Here is a 23,262-nt window from a genome sequence, read left to right as displayed (position 1 = left end):
CTTTTTTTTTTTTTCAACAAAGATAAGGAAAGAAACCAATACTTACAGGTGCACCTTTCTCTCCAGCAGGACCCGGGGGACCTTGAGGGCCAGGTCTACCAGAAAGGCCGATTGGACCTGCTGAACCAGCGGCACCTCTCTCACCAGGAGAACCCTTCATGGAGAGATCAATTTGAATTTAGGTATTTGTTTATTATGTACACATATTTGTTATATGAGTATATTCATCTGCACAAAATGTCATATCAGCTCGTGATCTAGGCAGGAGTGATGGCATGCATCTAAATGTCTACTCTGTTGGATTGCAATTAATAAAAGATGAGAAGACTGATGTCATCGGAAAGGTCCTGATGAAAGCGAATGCCAATTATTCAACGCATAATCTTCAACATGAGCAACAGATTACACGTAAAATGTGTTTTAACACAAGCCCATCTGAATAGATTTAATGCGATGGTAGATCCCATTAACGATGAGTTGCATAATAAATTAGAGATGGTGCGTCCCAAAATATACCTGTAATGTTATTGCCTTGAATATCAGATTATTTATTTATTTATTATACTTTTTTTTTTACATTTTATTTTATTTAATAAATACAATAAGTAAAAATTCAGATAAATTTAGCTGGATTAAAATCTGTTCAAAATTTAGCTTGATTATTATATTCCCAAATAAACACATAATTCTCATCCTGATGAAAAATATCTTGATCCCTATTTGGATTATCGTTCTGATTTTGCAACACATTCACCTATAGTACTTACAACAGGACCAGGTGGACCCTGGGGCCCCTCTCCTCCCTTCAGACCTGCAGGACCCTAAGGATGAAAATCAAAGGAAGTAGATTATTTCCTTCATCGGTACAGTTTTTCCGTCACAAGCCATAGTAAAGTTGGGTATGAATATGTAAAAGGAAAAAAAAAGAACAATTAAACACGAGAAACACTTTAAAAGGATCCTTAACCAAAAATTGTATGTTTCTAAAAGCTTGGACCATGATGCATTGCAGGAGATGACATCATTTGTTCCATGTCACATTGCATTCCTTCTACAAATGATTGAATGTGAGTTTCTGTGTCCAAATAATCACATAGTGAGAGATAGGTACCGCTTCATTTTTTTTATGGACAAAATCTCTGTCACCTGCTCTATAGCAAAAACATGTGGTAGCTCTTACCGTGGCGCCGGGTAGACCTCTTTCGCCTGGAAAACCTCTGAGGCCGGGGGGGCCGTCTTTACCAGAAGTACCCTGGGGTCCGGGGTCTCCCTGAACACAAAATCGAAAACATAGTCAACAAAGTCCCACTTTCCACGTCCACTTCCATACAATCCCACCAACGACTGTACATTGCAAATATATCACATGGCAACTGAAATGATTAAATGCACGCTGGCTATCATCAGATGGCTATTTTTTAAAATACATACGCCATAAATTTGAACAAGGAAAGTGAGCTCAGTCGTTAGAGCAACCAACCGCTTCCTACATAGAGAACCCGGGTTCAAACCCCACTTGGACCATATTTGAGTACATTCGATGGTTTGGTACCAACTGACTACCGAATCAGGAAATGGATTATAATTTCTCTGAAATGATTAAACCCCTCCTTACACAGATTGCAGTTCAAGTTTTCTTTTTTTATTCATTTATCCTTCAACTTCAATTAAAACATTGTAATTTTCACGTAATTTATCTTTCAATTTACTTCATAAGCATTCAGTTTAGCATTCAGCTTTCAGCATTCCCACGCAATTTCTCCAGAAATTGCACTTAATCTAGTTGAAAATACCATTTCGGTAACTATGTGTAATATGATGTCAAACGAATGCTTCAATTAAATCAAATCTGACTTTTTTTTAAGAATCAAAGTTTCTTCGAGCTTTGTTCTTCACATTGCGCATGCTGCAAACAGGGCGGCACAGCCGCAGGAGAGCCTGTGGGGCTTATAAAAGGATTTTAGACTGCTGCTTGGACTTCAGCAAAGTGTCCCCGGCATACTAAAACAGAGGCCTGAGTGAAAACAAAGGAGGGAAATGGGTCTGGGAGTAGTAAAGTGTTTAGAGTTAGCTGACAGACTTGATTAGATTGTCTGTTTTAGGGAAGATGAGGTTGGAAATGAAAGCACAAGACTGGAGAGAGGAGAGGTGCGATGGAGGTTAAGTGTTACAGAAAGTCAGGGGAGTTGTTTCTACAAAATGTCTTCTGACTGTCTCTAAAGGGCTCTCAAATGTTGGCCAAGGGGAGAATTTAGCCAAAGCATTTCCAATATGTATTGCATAACGCACATATATGTTCAAAGGCGACTCACAACATACTGTATAGAATGAACTGGTGACAAATTAATTGTCTGCGGAGATTTTTAACTGTTATAGAAGTATAAACAGAATCTTTATTTACTAGATTACCAACATGCTGTCTTGACTTACCTTTGCTCCCTCTTTGCCAGCAGCTCCTGGGAGACCTTGCTCTCCGGGTGGACCAGGGGGTCCCGGGTGGCCTCTCTCACCAACAGGACCAGTCTCTCCAGTGGGTCCCTATAAGGTTAGAACCAAGGTTGAATATAAAGCTCAAGAAGTGCAAACTATAGAAGTGTCAAATTAGTGGGTTAATTTAAAGTTCCTTTAACGCCACTAATTTTTTCAACGTATGATAAATGACCGCTCACTTGGAAAGCCTGTACTGGGGAGATTCCAGTAGCAACGCAGCAGACACATCCATGTCAAAATTTAGCAATAAGACATTTAATAATGCATATATTTGCGGAGACTGGGGTCAAGTTATATTTTACCATTTTAAAAATGTGCAGAATTTCACAAGTTACTTTATTTTAAAGATTAGATGGCTATTAATATTAAAAGAAAAATGCACTGCACTGAGCTGTCACCGTCTTACAAATGCAATTATGCCATCTAGTGGCAGAAAAATGACCTCAAAACAAATCAATATCACACTTGTTTTTGACAGTACAGTACATATTTTTCATTTTAACTAAGATTTTCCCACTTTTATGTTCACAAAGTATGAAAACGTAGCTTAACTATTGTCATGCGATTAATGATGAAAAAAATAAATAAAATATATATCTTTTTACCTGGGGCCCGACAACACCTCCTGGGCCTGGTGGACCGGTTTTTCCTTGAAAACCCTGTAAGAAAATACAGACACTTTAATTAAAAACAAACAACAACCCTAAAAACATATATTTGTAACGTGTCTGTATATTGTTACAATTACTAATATAAATCTTAAAACGTAACATATCATATTGCTGTATTTCCTAAGCAACGTCACTGCACCACCTAGATAGAGCATCTCACTCATTTCAAGTAACTTTACATCATCTCCGGAGGACGTCTGTTACTTGTGTCAAGAACAGTTTGAATGTCATCATGAAGCACGACACTGACACATGCACGCACACGCACACGCGTGTAAACACGCACAGCGTTCTCTGGGGAGTGGAGGCTACTGAACAATTAGTTGTGGAAAAAAAAAAAAAAAAAGCTGCTGAATAAGTTCACACTTGTGCTTGATTGGTTTATGCAGCACAGTATTCCCTTTGGATCCGCTTTAACATTCTTTACCCTTCATAGGACAAACTAACGTTTGTGATTTTCCCCATCATTTAAAAAAATGGCTGTGGTTGCAAAATCCAGTTCTATAGTGCTTGTCCTCAACAAATTCAAGGTCATCCAGGCCTTGATTTCCTCTAAACGGGACAAAAGTGGCCTTAATCAGAAGCATCCTTTTTGCTTAGCGGGACATAATCTGACTGTCATCTACAGAGCGGTGAAAGGAAATATTTTATTTCCTTGAAATGGAAATCGGGGGCAATGAATACAATAAAAACACAAGGGGCCCCAGAATAGAACCCTGTGGAACACCAAATGAGAGAGGGACTCAGAGCGACCACACAGAGAACCAGATCACAAACGTTCACTCTTTGACCGCCAAAAACGTTGAATAACGATTAGTAAAATCCCGATGTATGCCGCCATGAACGTCAAATAACGTCATCTGTTTGTTTGTTTTTTGTTGTTTTTTTTTTAATGGGAAGTGCAACGTCTAATGGAGCGCTGCCTGAAAACACGCACTAACTATGGCCAAGAGATGGCAGCATTGTATCTCTTTTCAATGGGCTGCCGGTGTCTGGAATTACAATGAAATATGAAGGAATCTGATGAAATCTAATGAAATAGAACGTTTTCAAGGATGACATGGATGATCAAAGCCTTTGTTATATTAAACCTAATTCACAGAGCGTCACTAAAAAAAAAAAAAAATAGTGTAAAAGTCACTGTTGTGGAGAAAATGTTAAACAAAAAGCGTGTTTTCTCCTGATTTTTCTATTTTTGCTTGATTGCCACTCAAATTACCTCTTCTCTAATGGTGATTACTAAAAAACAGAATAAGAAAGAATGGACTGCAATCTTTAATTTGGTTACCCAGATTGTAAATGTAGTAAACACAATATTTTGTCTGCCTTGAAAGATGAGTTAAAATGCTCGAAATCGGCTCGCACTGTAGGGGTTGTTTTCTTGGCAGTAAAAGATGAGATCCAGAGTGAAAGAGGACCACAAAAAATGTCAGAATGGGGAGGGTGCCTTGCTCAAGGGCATCTCAACAGACTAGCATCTCTCTGATGCATACTGTCCACCTCACGACTCAAACAAATGACCATCAAGCTCCAAATCTAATATTGCTCTCATTTAGTAAAAGCAGAGATCCGGTTTGACTGTGACCAAACGCTACAAAATCTTTACACGCACTTCCTGCAATGCAACTTGTGCTGATGGGCCTCGGTCCCCATCAGCATCTTTATTGCCGTAATCAATCCACACATCGGACGCCCGCAGAGCGCGCTCTCCAGCTATAAATCGAGGACCATAAACATTCTAATGAAGAGTATATGGTCGCTCCGATAGCAGAAACGGATGGTATCATATGAGGTGATGACGCGCGAGCTTTTAGAAGAACTTATTGCCCGCTGAGTCTTGTCCAACTGCTGATGCATTTCAAGTATGGAATAAAAGCGGCGCAAATGAATGCGACCCGGTCCGACTTTTGCTTTTTTTTATTGTTGGATTAATCTCATGTCGGCGGGAATATAGACTCTTGTGTAAAGATGAACGGTTATCTCTTGTCATACCAAGAAATTCATCTTGGAAATATGACACAAACGACTACGCCAGGGGTGTCCAAACTTTTTCCTCTGAGGGCAACATACAGAAAAATAGAAAGCTGCAAGGGCCACTTTGATTATTATTATTATTTTTTTTTTTAAGTTATTAACACATTCATTGCGAAACCAGCAAAAATGCATCATTTGACATCTTTTTCCGTCAGTGGCAGTGAATGAGTTAAACATGGTAAAAATCAATGAAGCAATTATAAATTGCCTTGACACTAAGCAACATGTGGATAAAACTATTTTTATTTCTGAAACTGAATTAGTAGCTGCAAATTTGTTTTTGCATAGCTAGAAATGTTTAATCCACCCTTTTATTTTTTTATTTTTTTTAAACAACATTGAAAAGTTATTTTTAGTATTTGCCGCGGGCCGCCAAAAAATGCATGGTGGGCCTCAAATGGCCCCCAGGCCGTAGTTTGGACACCACTGGACTAAGCCATATAACACACGGTGTGTAATACTGAATATGTTCTGAAAGTACTTACTGTCTCGCCACGCTGGCCCGGATGCCCGGGCAGCCCATCCTTTCCAGGTGGTCCCTTATTTGGAGGAAATAAATACACACATCAGTAAGAAAAACACACCAAATTAGCCATTTTAGCCACAACTGCAGTATTTAATAAATGCTTTGTAAGCAGGCCATATGGCGCAACAAAAGAAGAAATATATGTCTAGACAATAACATTACAACTAATGACCCACATGACTATTACAGGGCTGAAAGAATTAATGGGAATGTTCTTGCTTAATTATCATTTTACAGAATTGTACGTACCACTGTGGTGAATGAACTTCTCAAATCAACTTGCATTTTATTGACTTCAAGTGCATTGTATTACATTTAAAGTGTACTTACAGGTGGCCCCTTGGGTCCAGAGAAGCCCACAGGCCCCTGAGGTCCTTGAGGTCCCTATAATAAATATATCAACTGTCAGACCAATGACAAAATGTGTGGAAATAATCCAGAGTTTAAAAAAAAAGGAACATTACAATGACCAACAAGAGAGTTTGTTCAAATCACTGCTATATTTAATAAGCGGTTGGAAACTGCAAAATTATACAGAGGTAGTCAAAGAAATTAAATAAGACATATGGAGAGAGAGAGAGAGATACCAACATTGAACATGGTTACAGTCCAAAAGGTATTAAATGTAATATTAATAACATTCAGATAAAAAATACTTTTCAAATCAATTCCTTATTCCAAGCAAGAAACTGGATCCAAGTGCCGCTCGGCCAACACACTCCATTAGGCTTCATTTTATCGACACATAAAGTCTATCAAGGCTTGCTGGATTCTTTAATTAACTTTTTTTTTTTTTTTTTTTTTTTTTTTTTTTAAATTCTGTATATTCTTTATACAGCAAAGGTGGCAAAGTAAAAGTTGTTTATCAAGCACTGTAGCCATCTCGGTCAACATAAAATGTAATTTGAAAAAAAAAAGGCAACAGCAGCATCTATGCAGGTATTTCCCTACATGCACAAATGTTTTTTTCCCCTTATTAAAAAAAAAATACAAAATACAAAAAACTACTGCCAAACTGTTAGATTAGACTCATGCATGGACTTACTCTCTCACCAGGTGGACCTGGAGGACCGTCATTGCCTGATGTGCCCTATAACACACAACAAAAAATGACAAGTCCATATTCTGAAAGCTGTTTCTATTTCCATTGATCCAATATTACGTATTTATACCTTGGGCCCTGGCTTTCCTGTTGGGCCTCTTGCTCCTCGAGCCCCACGAGGACCCTACAAAAAAAAAAAAGTCAACCGATTATCATGAGATAAACAAAGCACAATTTCAAAAATAAAAGAATTGATGTAACTTGGAAATGATGGGTTTGTTGCTACATACCGTTGGGCCTCTTTGTCCTCTTGGACCAGGTTTGCCTGCAACACCCTATTAGAGAGCCCACAAAAAAAAAAAAAAAATATACAAATACTCATCTGTCACTGCTCAACATTGTTCAGCCCTATAGAATGAAGATCAATATTATATGTAGTGCATTTCTTACCCGAGCACCTTTCTCTCCGTTGGCTCCTGGGAATCCTGGGAAACCACTGGAGCCCTGGCAAAAATAGGAGGGAAAAAAAAAATGATATGGCACACAGAGCACTCGTCCTGTATTCATCACAACTCTTTGCTGTTTATGTTTCACACCGATAACAAAGGTCAGTTTCATAATTACTTCACTTGTTTGTTTATTTTTAAAGCGTTTTTGTTTTAAGGATTTTTCAATTTTAATTGTAGTTATTTAATTGTTTTTTGTAATTATATAATAGCCCTGGTCACTGCTTTTTTTTTTTTTTTAATTTTATTTTATTTTTTATTCTTTATTCCGCCACAAATCACAATCTTGATTCTTGATCATTTTGGCAGAACTTAAGTGAAAATACTGTTAGCCTAATAGCTAATTTTTTTTTGTTTTTTGTTTTTTTTTGTTTTTTTTTTGTTTGTTTTTTGCGTGTGTGAGTGTTTTCGTTTTGTGTAGATTGTGTTTTTGTGTTCTTTTCTTTTGGTTTCATGGTGATCTGTTTTGTTATGTTTTCCTTGTGTCTGACCTTTTGTCTTGTTAAGTGTGATACTGTCCACCTGTGTTTGTTCGCCCCGCCCCTCTTGTGTCAGCCAATCAGGGCCCACAGCCACGTGTGTCTTGTTCAGGTGTCTCTCGTGTCAATTAGTCTGTGTGTGTGTGTGTGTGTGTATATAGTCCCTTGTTTTGCGTTAGTCCATTGTTGCTGAAGTTGTTGATGCATCATGTCCTTCTCATGTCTTATGTTTATTACTCGGATTTTGAACCTTGTTGCTTTTGTGTTTTCTGACCAATGCCATGTTTGACATGGCAGCTTCACATTTTTCTCTTTTTTTCAAAATGTTCAAAAAGAACTTGGGACATAACATTATTAGGCTAACAAAAGCAAAGACACATATGAAGAGCACATGCGTAAATACACAGAATGTCATGAGTCAAAAACAAAAGACAAAGGAACATAATCATGTTACACCAAATTTCACGAGCAGGCAATTAAAGACCATCTTACCATTGTGTGATGCGCACATCTGATTGCATTGGAAATGTGGAAAAAAATTGACTCAGACAATCCTTGATCATTTCACATAGGGTTAGGGTTAGGGTCCCTAACCCCAATTCCTTGATTTATTGATCACCATATACCTCCACATATTCTGTACAATATGCAGCATTTGGATTATAAATAAACAATAACGTACCTTAGGTCCTTGTCTTCCTGGATATCCTGGCAATCCTGGTACTCCCAGTTTACCCTGAGAAATATTAAATCATTAAAATGGAAGTCAACCCCCCAGAAAATTCTTGACAATATGTTATATGTAACCTCACTAGTCTAACCATGAAATTCTGGTTAATATTGCGTTAGTGGAATATGAGTTATGAAGCAAAATCGAGCCCTTCTTATCCATCTCGGGGGGCGGCCATTTTGCCACTTGCTGTCAACTGAAGATGACGTCAATATTGCTATTACAGGTCTCAGGATACGACCAATCACAGCTCAGCTTCAGAAGCCGGGTGAGCTCTGATTGGGTGTTGCCTGAGCCCTGGACAACATTGTCATCTTCAGTCGACAGCAAGTGACAAAATGGCCGCCCCCTGAGATGGATAAAATCAATATTAATCAGAATGTGATGTTTAGACTAGTGAGGTCATATATTATCAAAAAAATATTTAAGGTTGACTTCCGCTTTAAGCCACGCTAACGTCAAATAACGGTGTATACTATCACCTGTCATATTACCTTTTCTCCAGCAGGACCTAAGGGACCCGACTCTCCATTGGGGCCTGATCTTCCCTTGGGACCCTCTGGGCCATCCTCTCCACGGGGCCCCAACATGCCAACCTCACCCTGACATTACGGTATGTTAAAAAACACAAATCAAGATGCTGACCTAGAGTGACTTGTACACAGAAGAACGAACTCTTCCTCACCCGGTCTCCTTTGATCCCCATGTCACCTTTGAACCCCGGGAAGCCATCTTCGCCCTATAACCAAACAAGAACAACCTACAGCATGTTTCTAGAACTGCTCATTTGGTCTTTGCAAGCAATCGGTTCAGTTCGCACTTCAAAATCATTCCTATAATATGGAATAATTCAGCAGATCATATTGTGAAACAGTTTCACATATCGGCAATTCATTTAGCACATACGGATGCTCTGGATTATTACGTGTTTAATTCTACAATATCCAAAATTCAGCCCATGTCTGTTTGGCAAATTTTGTGTCACCTGTCTTTTATTATTCTATTTGATAGATAATTTAGCGCTGCTTACTCATACTCACACATGAGGTAAAACCCATCCCTTATTCATGACAAAACCTTTATCCCCAAGGCTCAAATCACACACTTAAATGATTCAGGAACTAACACACACACACATACCTGTCACTATGGCAACAACAACATCACACAGTCAGATGGCGTATTTTACCCCAACATAACTTGTATCGATCTCAAGTGACCATCTCTGATACTTCAAAGACGGATTCGTTGAAATTCCGCGTGGTGACGCGCAGGCAAACACTTCAAACGGCTGGAGATGAAGCGAATTGTTCTTTGAAAGTGAGACGCCTTGAGCACGACAGCTTCACATTCGCGCAGCCTTTGTCTCCGCCGGAGGAGGCCGCCGTCTGACCTCTGCTAGGCAATAGCTCAAAGGATTCAGACGGACGTGAGGAGGGCAAAGACGGGCCCGAGTTGCGGACGCTGAATACGCTTGAATACGCTAACAGGCGCCTCCTCAAATATTCTTCCTCAGAAACATGAGAAAAGTCGTCGTTGTTGATCATGTGGCCAATTCTGCCTTTTGCATGACATTTTTTTTAACTCATTCACTGACAGTCCAGTTAAAATGGATCTTTGACGTGTATACCCGTAAATGGCACTGAAGATACATACAATAATATTATCTGAGCAACGTGTTTTCCTACAATCATAAATTCTTTTTCTTACCTTTTCTCCCTTTGAACCTTTCAAGCCCCTCACACCATCAGCACCCTGTTGGACAGGAAAAAGTTTAATTATCTCAATAAATGGAAGTTTACAGCAATATTATGACTGCACTATTAACACATTCACTGCCAGCCCAGCAAAAATGCATTATTTGACGTTTTTTTCCGTCAATGGCAGTCAATGACTTAAGATGAGATGTAACCAAAATTGATGGATTTTTAAACATTTGCCTTAAAAAAAAAATAAAAAAAAGGAAAACAGGATGCTGCAATATAATCACAAAATATATTGGCACATTGTGTTTAACACATTCACTGCCAGCCCAGCAAAAATGCATTATTTGACGTCTTTTTCCGTCAATGGCAGTCAATGAGTTAAATTAGACTAACCATAACCCTTACCTTTACACCACGGGGCCCAGGATAGCCGATTGGGCCCTGAGGACCCACTGGACCCTGAAAGAAGAATAGAAGTGCATTGATATGAATCACTAGTAAATAAACAGTAATTAAAAGTATTATTCATTCATTCCAAATATCATTATTCGGCTATCTACGTCAATGGCGTATAGTGATGGGCTGAACAATTAAATGCTTTTCCATAAAAGATGGCCGAAACAACAATTAACCCGTGTATCAACCTGTTGCCATTCATAATGCTAAATAGCAGTTTGGTGGTCAAATAGAGAGACCAGATTTAAAATTCAATTTATGAGTAAAATGAGATGAGATGGTCGTTATTTCAGTATTTACACTTTTGCAGCTTCTTCTTTGGTGGTCTGCCATGATATTTCAAATGTAAAATGGGTGACTTGGCTCAAAAAAGTTTTGGGGGGAAAAATTGCTTTAGACTGTTTGACCTTTCGTGATGTTTCAAATATATAAAATCTTCACTTGACAGAGCTTTTGTATCAGTTTCTTGTCCGAAGATGATCATAATATTGCTGATAATTAATAATTAAAAAAAAAAAATCCCAAAAAATATATCGCGAAAACCTCATTGGTCAAATTAGGCAAATTTAATATTTGTTCAAAAATCGATACTTTTGGTCAGTCCACATGTGGGGGTGTCATTTTTTTCCAATTATTGACCATTTTTAAATATTGAAAATGGCTTGACCCCTTTTGATAATGCAATGTTAATGGTTGAACCAATATGCCGTTTCTGAAAAATGACGATTTTGGAGTTATAAAAATGTTTTATTGCATCATAATGATGGCTTCTTTTTTTTTTTTATCTTGGTAAAAAGACAAACTAAATTCCAATAAAAGCACCTACTTGGGCTCCTTTTTCTCCAGCTGGACCCTCTTTGCCAGGATGACCCTGTAAAAACATAAACAGATATAGCACAGATTACACTAAAAGTTGAAATATGGATATAAGTTGTCCGTGAGGGTAAATACACAGTATTTAAAAAAAAATGGGCAAGCATTTCTGCTGATCCATAATGTCTACATAGAATTAAAATAAACGAGTCAGTCTGCAAATTGCAACTTTTATAGCTTTTTTTTTTCCCTGTGGTGAACAATATGTATGACATTTTACTCTTCAAATTTCAAGAAGCTCCACTTAAAGAGCTGACAATTGATTTTGGGGGGAAACGTAGGACAATGTAAATTGTACAACATAACACCAATACAAAGTGAGGGATTTTTTTTTCAGATTATATGAAGTAGATAGCTAGCTAGATATGATATGTGATATGTGATAGACACTGTTTTTAGTCATGCAATTGAAAGATGTCCTACACATTATGAAACATACACAGCAAAATGTAAAGACGTATTATTGATATTCAGGATGTATGAATACGGGTAATAAGAGCACGTACAGGGGGTCCATCCGCACCAGGTAGTCCGGGCAACCCTGACCTGCCCTGGGGACCCTGCAGATGATGAAAAACACAAGGATTTAGGATTGCAATAAAATATGTAGTCAGGTTATACAGATGTATACATGTAATTTTCTAATAATTAGGACATACTTTTTCACCAGGAGGTCCAATAGGGCCTTGGGGACCGGGAAGACCCTATGAAATAAGCACATACGTAGAAATGAGACTTGGTTTCTATGACAACGCACAAAAAAATCAGATGCGGAGTACGTCAGCACTGTAAAGTTGAGCTGGTGAAAGAATGTTAAGCTTGTGCGTATGTGGTAAAATACGGGGTAATCTGAGGAAACGTTAGCTTTTTTATGGCCCCTTTTAGGAATTTAACATGAATAGGATGCTATCAAATGAATCAACTACAAAAATACCCTGCAAATATTGGTGAGAAAGTGTGTTTACTTCAAATGAGAGGGTGAACTCTAAACATAATGGGAGCTTTTACACACTCTTTGTTTTGACATAAGATTGCAAGACAGGCTGTGATTAATGACTTTACCTGAGTTCCTGAAATTCCCTGCTGGCCCGGCGGTCCCGGTTCTCCTTGTGGTCCCTAAACAAAATGAGGAATAGCGGTCAAAGTAAACACAACACAATGTCTGCATTAATTTCACAAGCGGCACTTGGATTGCTCGTGTTAATATCGCACAAGGAGGTGTTGTCCTTTTAAGTAGCAGCAAAATAGACCGAAAGTTAGCAATAGTGAAGCATAACACACACATAAAAATTCAACAAAAAAATGTGTTATGTTTCTCTGAAATAGATTAAGTGCAATTTCTGGAGAAATTGCGTGGGAAAGCTGAATGCTAAGCTGAATGCTTATAGAGTAAATTGAAAGATAAATTATGAGAAAATTACAAAGTTTTAATTGAAGTTAACAGGCAAATGAATAAAAAGAACCAAGAAGTATCATTGCTGGTAATGATGATCAGTTGCATGAAGGGAAGTGGGCGTGGAAAGTGTGACTGAGAAAAAGTTCAATGTCAGTTCCATTGAAAATTATTATTATTATTTAACGTCAAATTGTGCGAGTACTGTAAGTAATGTGGAATCAGATGGTAAACATACTCCAGAATGCGTGAATTTTTGAAGCAAGTTGAAATTTGAATGATGTAAATCGGAAATATTATGTGGGAGTTGTTTCTCAGCAAAAAAAAAAAAGTGAGGAGATCCGAATAACATATGTGAGATGCTTTCAGCATTCCCACAATTAACAGTTTACAGATGAACTTTTCTCCCTGTAGCTCATCCTTCAGATTTTTATTTATAACAAATGCCAAAACAACTAGACTAAGTGCAATTTCTGGAGAAATTGCGGGGAAATGCTGAAAGCAAATTGAGAGATAAAGTATGAAATTATAATCTCCTGGTTACTGGACAACGCACTTTACAAACTGTGCCACAGAGCAGTGTAAGACACCTGGTAATGATGGTAAGTTATATATATGGAAGTGGGCGTGGAAAGTGATACTTCGAAAAAGTTCAATGACTCCCATTGAAAATGAATGGGGAGAAGTTGATATTAAATGTTAAATTGTGCAAATACTGTAAGTAATGTGGAATCAGATGATATATACCCCGGGAGGCGTTCAATTTTTTAAACTAGTTGAAATTTGAACAATGTAAATTGGAAGTATTATGTGGGAGTTGTTAGGCGGCAAAAAAAAGTGTGGAGAATAAAAATCACAATAACATATGTGGGAATGCTTCAGCATTCCCACAAAAATATAATATAAAATCATGATCACATGGTAGAATGTAAGCAAATGACATTTCTCCTCTGTAGGTCCTTTCAGGCCGTAGGAATGACCTCTGACCTCACAGCTGTGAATCCCAAAAGAATGTTAAGAGCCCAATGTAGACGGTGTAAAACTGCAGAGCCGGCTAAACATTTTAAAATACATACAAAGTTCTGTTCTTACCATGTTTCCTTTTGGACCTGGAGGCCCATCAACCCCAGCAACACCCTGTGAGGGATAATTAAGGAAACAATGAGGAAAAATGCAAATTAAAAATGTCAGGAAGTGATCAAATATACAGTATAGTGAGGAAGTACATACAGGTGAGCCAGGTGGTCCAGGGGAACCACGAGGTCCAAGAAGACCTCTTGGACCCTACAAAAAAATTAGAAGAATTCAATTATAGTGGATTTTAAAAATAAAATGATGTACTTTGGCCATAAGAAAAGCATGTGGACACTTTTGCTCAAGCATTAGAATAACATTTGGGATGCTCAGAATAGGAAAAAAAAAAATTACACTCTCGCCAGCCAACCCTCTGGGTCCGATCTCTCCATCCTCGCCCTGTGGAAAGAAATAGACAGCTTAGTTAATAACCTTATCACACCATACATATTTATTTCAGAAGTATTTTTTTTTCCATTAAAACCCTGACGTATATAATCTGACACACGCATTGCATGGATAATCCAATAGAGGGCAGTATCACACAGCTGATGGTTTTTCCAGCAACCTTGCAAGATCTTATACTTATTAAAAGTGGCAACTGTTCTGATTTTTGGAAATACTATGTTTGATATGTCTATTATTATATTTTTGACATTTATAAATGTACAAATTCAAAGCATTGTGACCGGATGTATCAAATATGACACATATCAAAATTCATAGCGGAAGTTGATTTTCAAAAAAAAAACCCAATTTGTTTTGTTTGTTCAAAAGGAGCAATAAATACTCTATAAAGAATCAGAATTTTCCCTTATATATTTCATGGTTCAGACTATAGATTTAATTTTAAAAAAAGGACTGAAATAAACCAAAGTTTGATGCAACTCAAAATATTAGTGGATGATTTTTTTCTTTTTTTTCTGTATATAAAATAGGAAGTACTTACTCTCTGTCCATCTTCTCCAGGAGAACCTGGGGGTCCCATTGGTCCTGGCTCACCCTAATAAAAAGAGGAAGATTAAAAAAAATTAGAATGCCCTTCAACCTCACATACCCTTCTGTTAACATATTTTATAAAAAGGGAAGTGACTGGGCAAGTTCAAAATCTTTTCCAACCAATCGATATGTACAGTATCCTTCAATTATGTATATTACTTTATATGTTTTGCAGAATTTTAGTAACAACAGTAAAGTTTAACATCCAGAAGTCATCCGGAATCGAAAATTAGATTTAGGATGACTGGTTGAGAAAGTTTGACAAGTGTTCAACAGTTAGAAAATTGCACTAACTTAGATTATGGATGGCATTTCTTCATTTTTTTTTCTTTTTCATGACATTGCAGGTTGTCTGTCATCACACTGTAATTTCAGATTTTATTTTTATTTTTTTAACACTAATTAAGATAATACGCAGATGACAACCAACCGACCAGCTGTTACAAGATGATTTTGTTTATATTGGGTTCATAATGCAGTCTGAATAGACTAACCTTTTAAATAAATTTGGGTGGAAAAAAAAATAAAATTATTACAAATTATTCTACAAAATAAAATGTAACTGCACTTTACCCTATGTCCTTTTTCACCAGGCAGTCCAGGTAGTCCATCAAAGCCTCGGTCACCCTGTTTATAAAGAAAAAAATGTCAATTAAGAGCACCATAACCATGAGATGCACGTATGTTGTTTTTTGTTTTTTTGTTTTGTAATTATACAAATTAATTTGTAATGATAGTGACAATGGTACCTTGCTGCCTGGCTCTCCGGGCATCCCACGTGCACCGTCAGCTCCGGCACGACCCTGGAAGCAAGACAAGCGACCTTGAGCATGTCGATAAACATACGCATCAAAGATTTGCAATAAATCCTGTCATAGAAACACAAAAATGATGGCATCAAAACCGAGACAGGATACTTTCAAGGTACATTTTTTATGGTATTAAAAATAACTGTCTCCCATTAAAGGTTATTTTAGTTAACAAAAACTAATGGAAAAAAAACAAACTCAAAACAATTTAGTTAACAAAATAAAATAAAAACGAAAATGCTTTTTAAAAAACTATAATTAGAGCAAAAATGTCCTTTGTTTTCGTCTTTGATAATTAATTTAATGCATAAGCCTTTGGGGATGATTTTAAAAGGTGATTTTAAGTAGATTTATTTATTTATATTTTATTTTTTTTAAGAGAGTAGTAGTTCTTAAGTAGATTTATTTTGATATTCACCAGAAAATGGACGTTTGAAAGTGTGCCACACAGAAGTGATGTCATCTCACAGCAGCCAATAGAAAAGCACCTTCAGATGACGTCATTTCAAGTCAAGTCAAGTCAAGTCATTGTCGCTCCCATGCTGTTTTTTAAATATTGCACACAAGTAGTACAAGTAAACTAAAAGGAAACATTTATTAAATAACATTCTGAAAACTAACTACGAAATCAAAACTAACTAGAAGGAAAAATTCCAAAACTATAATAACCCTGCTCCCTTTTGACCCATTAATAAAGATTATTGATTTGCCTTGACTTCATTAGTAACCAATTAGGTCAAGCCGCTTGACATAAATTGGGCCCGCACGTCCTCGATTCGCTTTCTGACTGACTTTGACATTTTCAGACAGATTAACCAGGTCGGCAATTGATCCGAGGATTGGAAGCCTTGCGGGCCTTTCAGAATTTATCAAGCGATTGTTTGTTGGCTTGTAAATAATCCTCTCAGCGTTAGAGCAGCGGGTACGAACAACTCCACACACGACAAGCGCAGAGAGATTCCAACATGAGTGCGAGTGCGACCGGGGGTCAGTGAGTTCACTCACCCTTTTGCCGGCTTTTCCGGTTTGTCCCGAGGGCCCTTGGACGCCACGGGGCCCCTGGTAGACATGAGAAAACCCAACAGTGTGACCTTGAGTGGCTTTTACTTATTTTTTTTTTAAACACGTCCTCCTCACCTGAGGACCGGGATCTCCGGCTTCACCTTTCAGCCCAGTTGAACCAGGTAGACCCTTGACAGGAGAGAGGACAAATCAAACAAGTTGTCTGGAAAAATCGTCACACTTGTTCTTTTTGTCAGTCAATGGATGGGTTTGTTTGAATGTAACCACTAGGGGGAAGTGTTTAGCTACAATAATCCCTCTGTGTGGGCCTCAAGATTTACACCTAACATGAGACTATGAGCAACCTTGTCGTGTAAAATGTTAATATTAATTTGAAACTGTTTTTGCATCACTGCGATTGGCCCAGAGCCAGCTGAGATAGGCGCCAGCACCCCCCGCGACCCTTGTGAGGAATAAGTGGTCAAGAAAATGGATGGATGGATGGATATTTAGCATCATTAATATATGTGGTGCAGGCACATTCTAAACAGGTCCAAAAGTGTTAGAAATGCCAAATAATGGCGCGCAACAATGTTGTGTATGCTAAATATTCAAACGTAAATCCACACACAATACAGTAAGATTCTTTTTATTTATTTAGATGATTACAGTTGGTCAGAAGCCAGTGAAAGGCAGAGTTCACAGAGCCTCACGTCGGTGTGCTTTTTGCAGCAGATAATGAGTGGATCGTGTATCAACAAGCCCAAAAGAGAGGCGGCAGGAGGCAGAAGGCGGGGGGGGGGGTTTCACAACGTACATTTCCGAGACAGCTGGTAGCGCCTAGATCAGGGTTGTCAAACTCATATTAGCTCAGGAGCCACATGGAGGAAAATATATGACCAAGTGGGCCAAATCAGTAAAAAAAAAAAAAAAAAAAGGTATATAACATAAAAACAATTGCCGTCAATTCTACGCAGATTTTCGCTATTTGTGGACCAGCCCGAAATTACCCGTTTTGCATATATAGTGTTCACAGAATGCAATATATGACGCAGTTGATTAAGGATGTTAATTCTTTTCATTTGTATTTGTGTTACCAGTAATTGAATTTGTCGTATTGACACGTTTGTCGGTCTATGATTTTTATTTTATTTTTTATTTTTTTCAGAAAAATGTAAACAAACCGTAACTTTAGGCTGTGTGTAAAATAATGACATCTAGGACGATTCCTCATCTGAGGAATGCTTGTGAAATTACGAATTTATGTTTGGATTGTGGCCAGCTGATTTATTAGTGTGGCATTACAATTTTTTTTTTTTTTTTTTTTTTTTTTTTGTAACTTTATAAAATCATCTCGCGGGCCAGATTAAACCCCTTTGCGGGCCTGATCCGGCCCGCGGGCCTTATGTTTGATACCCCTGACCTAGATAGTAACAAGCAGGCGGTATACACACTGACATACCCCCCCCCCCCAAAAAAAAAATAAAAAAAATTCCATATAAATCTGGTTTGAACTGTGACACCATGCAAATGATCACCACACACAATATTTGCTTAATTTAAGTGTAATGGAAAAAGTAACATACAAACAACTTTTTTTAAGGGGATGATATATTTATTAAAAAAAAACGTAATCAAGGTGAATAAGTTACTCACCACTGGCCCTGATCTTCCCGTCAAACCCATTGGCCCGGGTGGTCCCCTCATTGCCAACTGCAAGGTAAATAAAATGATGACTTACATACTGTATGTAGAAATGATACATTTCTTCAACAATATATTACCTGTCACATTTTAATTAAAAAAAAAAAAAAGTTACACTTTTTCTAAAATTGCACGTATCATTTTCATTATAATATGGAAGTTTCATGTCATTGTCATCAGGGATCTTGAATACCACTTTTTTTTCAGATCAACACCAGCACGAGTCCTCAACTCTTTAATATTCACCAATACCAAGTACAGATAGCACTATTACATGATACATGAAATTTCCTCTTCCAAAGAATGACAGATAATTTGAAAGAAACACCGATATATGTCAATATTTATTTCGCCATTTTTGGCAGTCAAACATTAATATTTTGCCTATAATAAATGTGATATTTTCATTATTTTACATGTACAATTACTACCTTTAAAAACACATTTTGCAACTTACTGTCGAGTCGACTGAAAATGACATCACAAAGACTCGGGTAACCAATCACAGCTCAGCTTGCGGATGTCACATGACTAAACCTCGAAAACAGGTGAGCCGTGATTGGTTGCCTGAGCCCTTGTGATGTCATTTTCAGTCGACAGCAAGTTGCAAAATGTGTTTTTAAAGGTACTAATTGTACGTGAAAAATAATGAAAGTATCAAATTAATTCTAGACAAAATATTCACTTTTTATTGCTATAATTGGCTAAATAAGTGAAGTATACCTTTAAAATTGCTTGAAAATAAATAACAGTTCCAGAGGGTAATGAAAGCTTGAAAGGCTGGTTATTGGCTCGATACCGATACCTGGTATCAGTACTCACCCAACCATCATCATCATCAAATTCAACAAAATATAAATAATGTAAAAGTTCTTTGTATTCGTTAATTTTGCTATTATTATTTTTTTAAATATATTTCTTCTTCTATGTGAAAGTGTTTTGAACTTAACACATTCACTGCCAGCCTAGCAAAAATCTGACGTCTTTTTCCGTCAATGGCAGTGAATGAGTTAAAGGCCAACCCTGAATCCACAGACACACGGATATTTTCTACACCTGTCAGTTTTGGCCACCCCAGACTGTGAGTCCTTTGGGGTATTTTTAACTCTCTCCTGTCTACCCATCTGTTCAAAGTGGCCTTTTTAGCTTGTTGCTATTCAGCTCGCTCAGCATATTTCGTTTTACTCTCTCAAGCCCAGTAAAAAAAAACAAAAAACAAAAAAAAAAAAACAGTTATATCCCTTCTAATGTCTCCTAAAATTATTTTTTTCCTGGTCCACTTACTCTGGCCTGGGAAAGGATAGCCTGAGCTTGAGCTTCTTGGGCCGACACCACCGGACCCTTCTCACCATCGCCACCGAAGCGGAACTGTTACACACAAATATACACACACAAAAGACGATGAAAAGGTTCCTCAGTGCGTTAATAATTGGCCCTCATTATTCGCGGGGGACAAAGATAACTCTGGTTTAAGTGTTTAAAATATTCGTCAAACTTACTGGCAGCATCAGCATGGTACCGGGGGGCCCTGGAAGGCCATCGGCGCCGGGCAAACCAGCACGACCGGGAGGACCCTGAAGTGGATCACATATAAAGAATAATAAGTGAATCACTGTTAACTCATTTGCTCCCAATAACGTGTAAATACGTTTTTTAATGTAAGTGTCCCAAAGACGTATTTATACGTTTTTTTTTTTTTTTTTTTTTTTTTTTTTTTTTTTTTTTTTATGCTAGAGCATACAGAAGGCTTTGATGCAGCCTCTCAACTGCAAAGAACGGTTGCAGAAATGGTAGTTATTACACAAACGGCCAGCAGGTGGCAGCAGATCAAAGGAGATCAACCAGGGCCATCTAGAAAAAAAGCTAAATTACTTAGAATTTTAAATGGATTTGTGAAAACTGATGAAACTTAGCTCTCTTCTAATGCTGATTGCTGCAAAATGGAAACAGATAGAAACATACTTTTTTTTCCTGATGAAAGAAGAGACTTTAATCTTTCTTTTGATAGGTTCCATGCCTTTATAGCACAATTACACAATATTCTGTGGGGCTTGCAAAATCAGTCAAAATCCAGTAAAACAGCCGGGAGCGAACGGGATTGCTTCTGTCAAAATGGCTGGGAGTGAATGAGTTAAACATCAAGAGGGAATTGAAATAGTTGAATTGTGGTGCTATGAGCTATTTAGCTAATCGCTAGCTAGCTGTAGCTGTAGTGAGCTGTAGCTAGCTGTAGCTAGCCGTAGCTGGAAATAGCTATGATATCTTTTCAGATTCATGCCCAATTTGGAAAGTTTTCTCTGTCAAATTAATAATTGACTCAAACTCGAGTGCACTTGTACATATAGAAGTAAACGCTGGAGGCTGATTTTGCTTGTTAGTGGATTCTCCGGCTCCCCCTGTACATAACTAGCCCTGTCCAAAACAAACATCTAATGTAAAACCAGAACACAAAACGGCGGCTTTAGCACAATACCAAGTGCCTAAACTGTATTGAGGTACGTAAATAGCTGTTTATTTGATACAGTTTGTAGCGAAGAAAGACTTTTCACATTCAAATTTTATTTGACGTGACAGGCATTTTTCAGGTACTGTGCAAACAGCAGTTTTAACCTCCAGGTCACCTAACCGATTATGTGATTAGTATGCACACACGCTGAAATCCTGTGCAAGATGTAATTAACTTTAGCAGCTGTTGAGATCATAATTCACTTAAAACAAACATGCAAGTAAGAAATACATTTGACACTGTAGTCTTGAGAGTTCAAGTTTAGGTGTCCACATTTTTATGTCACTGGGGAATAGTGGACACCATAGTTGCTGCTCTCTAAAGTCCAAAAAGGTAAGTTTCTTGACAAGAGGAGTCCCGTTTTAGTCATCAATAAAAGATAAATCGCAAACAATATATAATGTCATATCCGTAATTAACATAGATGTAAATATAGGTCTAACTATCATTCTAATAGGCTACAATTGCAAAATAAAATGTCTTAAGTTAACTAATTTAATGACCAATGTGGTCAAAAGAGGCAGCAAAAGTGACAAATAAATAAATAAATAAATAAATAAATAAAAAATCTTACTCTGTCACCAGGATCTCCAGCAGCACCTGGGGGTCCTTGTAAGCCTGAGGGACCAGGAAGACCCTTTTCAAAAACAACAGTAAGTCAGTAGACAAATAGCTTAATGTGACGATCAATTCAGGTGATAATTATGTTAAAATAAATAAATAAAATAAAATAAAATCCAGTGTTTTGTCTTTTCAATCGTGTATACTCACAGCTGGGCCAGGGGGTCCTGGTGGTCCTTCAACCAGCATGCCCTTGAAAAAACAAACATGTTTAACACCACATAGACTGGCAGTAGCAAAAACAGTCCAATTCTTAGTGCGAGTTTTACACAACAGCAGAGAGTTAAAATCTTTCCAGAAAGAAACGACTTGTCATTGGAATCCCTGAATTTGAGGGTCTTACAGGTTCAATCACAGCTGGTTCGCCCTTCTCCCCCTTTTGGCCAAAGGCTCCTCCAGCTCCAGCAACCTGTGATAACAGACATATTTTGCTCGGTCCATCATGAGTGTATGTTGTGACATGTATACGTGGAAGCCAGACGGAGTAACACAATGGCGTAAAATGACGAAACACGCAAAATGTTAGTTATATGGAGCATGAGTGGATGTGCAGGATGGCTAATGGTGATCAACTACTAGAGCAATAAATGACGTGAACAAGTTATTGCTGACATGCAAACCCCAAAGAGAGAGAAAAATAAGGAGAAATGCATTCACATTCTTATATGTGTGAATTATAATTTGGATTTCATTGGTGGTGGTGAATTGCAGTCAGTTTTTTTTTTCTAGCAATTTTTTTTTCTCCATAGCTTTACCCCCTACAAAAGCAAGTAAGTAAGAAGAGTTGATTATACGATTTGACTCATCTACACCTACATGGCAATGAAAATCGGTTCCGTTTTGGATTCCGTTTTCAAAAATCAGTTCAAAACAAAATACAGCTGTCAGACCTAACTCAACAAAAATTTTGCTTTCCAGTGTAATTGATTGTCAGTGTAGGTGTATACACATAATAATTTTCAGGACGTTGACTTCCATAATGAATGTCCCTGTCCTTTTTCTGCCTTTCTTAGCAGTGCAACAAAATGCACTCAGAAATCATGACTGGCGACTGTCATTTAGTCAATGAAGATGATGCTAATTATGGCATGGCTATTTTATTTTTAGACATTTTTTCCCCCTGCAATTTTTTTTGTTTTGTTTTTGTTTTTGTTTTTTTGTGAAAATTTTATGGCCGCTTTTGACATATCTTCTTTTGGTTTTGGACATTTTATGGTTACTTTTTTAATGTTTTTGAACATTTTATTTACTTTTCTTAAATATTTTTTTCTGACATTTTTGTCAATTTTGTGAATATTTTGTGGTAATTATCGGGATTTTTGTTTTGGGACATTTTATAGTTACTTTTTAAATGTTTTCTTTCCTGCCCTTTAAAAAAAAAAAAATCGGACTTTTTTTTTTTTAGCAATTCCAAAAGACATGATTTTATGGTAATTTGAAATTTTTTACGTATTTGTATCTAAAAAATAAATATCGAGACCTTCTTAAAATTAATTGCCTAAGTCTTTTTTTTTTTTTTTTTTTTTTTTTTCCCCCCACAGGGAGCCACAGGAGAAGGACTAAAGAGCCACAGGTTGCAGATCCCTGAATTAGAGATTGATAATCCCACTTAACGTGGAATTAAAGGTCTGATTGTTATGT

General features: G+C 37.4%; 1 protein-coding gene and 1 long non-coding RNA gene across 4 annotated transcripts in view; one reads left to right on the top strand and one right to left on the bottom strand.

The window, feature by feature from the left end:
• The window catches only part of col11a1a (collagen, type XI, alpha 1a), a 63,067-nt gene that overhangs the window by 13,978 nt on the left and 25,827 nt on the right, over nucleotides 1-23,262 (bottom strand). For all 3 annotated transcript variants that reach the window (XM_077509123.1, XM_077509124.1, XM_077509125.1), the window contains 34 exons: nucleotides 21,965-22,030; nucleotides 21,772-21,813; nucleotides 21,575-21,637; nucleotides 19,994-20,068; nucleotides 19,779-19,862; nucleotides 18,447-18,503; nucleotides 16,926-16,979; nucleotides 16,794-16,847; nucleotides 15,729-15,782; nucleotides 15,553-15,606; nucleotides 14,930-14,983; nucleotides 14,335-14,379; nucleotides 14,137-14,190; nucleotides 13,999-14,043; nucleotides 12,576-12,629; nucleotides 12,173-12,217; nucleotides 12,020-12,073; nucleotides 11,467-11,511; nucleotides 10,590-10,643; nucleotides 10,189-10,233; nucleotides 9,164-9,217; nucleotides 8,973-9,080; nucleotides 8,431-8,484; nucleotides 7,214-7,267; nucleotides 7,054-7,098; nucleotides 6,894-6,947; nucleotides 6,767-6,811; nucleotides 6,052-6,105; nucleotides 5,681-5,734; nucleotides 3,096-3,149; nucleotides 2,431-2,538; nucleotides 1,181-1,270; nucleotides 768-821; nucleotides 47-154 (listed from right to left, as the gene is read on the bottom strand). In XM_077509123.1, coding sequence (XP_077365249.1) covers nucleotides 47-154; nucleotides 768-821; nucleotides 1,181-1,270; nucleotides 2,431-2,538; nucleotides 3,096-3,149; nucleotides 5,681-5,734; nucleotides 6,052-6,105; nucleotides 6,767-6,811; nucleotides 6,894-6,947; nucleotides 7,054-7,098; nucleotides 7,214-7,267; nucleotides 8,431-8,484; nucleotides 8,973-9,080; nucleotides 9,164-9,217; nucleotides 10,189-10,233; nucleotides 10,590-10,643; nucleotides 11,467-11,511; nucleotides 12,020-12,073; nucleotides 12,173-12,217; nucleotides 12,576-12,629; nucleotides 13,999-14,043; nucleotides 14,137-14,190; nucleotides 14,335-14,379; nucleotides 14,930-14,983; nucleotides 15,553-15,606; nucleotides 15,729-15,782; nucleotides 16,794-16,847; nucleotides 16,926-16,979; nucleotides 18,447-18,503; nucleotides 19,779-19,862; nucleotides 19,994-20,068; nucleotides 21,575-21,637; nucleotides 21,772-21,813; nucleotides 21,965-22,030 — 2,034 coding nt within the window. The remainder of the gene's footprint in view (nucleotides 1-46; nucleotides 155-767; nucleotides 822-1,180; nucleotides 1,271-2,430; nucleotides 2,539-3,095; nucleotides 3,150-5,680; nucleotides 5,735-6,051; nucleotides 6,106-6,766; nucleotides 6,812-6,893; nucleotides 6,948-7,053; nucleotides 7,099-7,213; nucleotides 7,268-8,430; nucleotides 8,485-8,972; nucleotides 9,081-9,163; nucleotides 9,218-10,188; nucleotides 10,234-10,589; nucleotides 10,644-11,466; nucleotides 11,512-12,019; nucleotides 12,074-12,172; nucleotides 12,218-12,575; nucleotides 12,630-13,998; nucleotides 14,044-14,136; nucleotides 14,191-14,334; nucleotides 14,380-14,929; nucleotides 14,984-15,552; nucleotides 15,607-15,728; nucleotides 15,783-16,793; nucleotides 16,848-16,925; nucleotides 16,980-18,446; nucleotides 18,504-19,778; nucleotides 19,863-19,993; nucleotides 20,069-21,574; nucleotides 21,638-21,771; nucleotides 21,814-21,964; nucleotides 22,031-23,262) is intronic.
• LOC144009402 (uncharacterized) lies at nucleotides 63-9,533 on the top strand. Its single transcript, XR_013280911.1, has 3 exons — nucleotides 63-182; nucleotides 2,451-2,545; nucleotides 8,984-9,533. It is a non-coding gene; the product is annotated as an uncharacterized LOC144009402 (long non-coding RNA).

Source organism: Festucalex cinctus, chromosome 20 (assembly GCF_051991245.1).
Source record: "Festucalex cinctus isolate MCC-2025b chromosome 20, RoL_Fcin_1.0, whole genome shotgun sequence".
NCBI classification, from domain to species: domain Eukaryota; kingdom Metazoa; phylum Chordata; class Actinopteri; order Syngnathiformes; family Syngnathidae; genus Festucalex; species Festucalex cinctus.
Note: the sequence above shows the minus strand (reverse complement) of the source record. Positions and strands in the feature narration are given on the sequence as shown.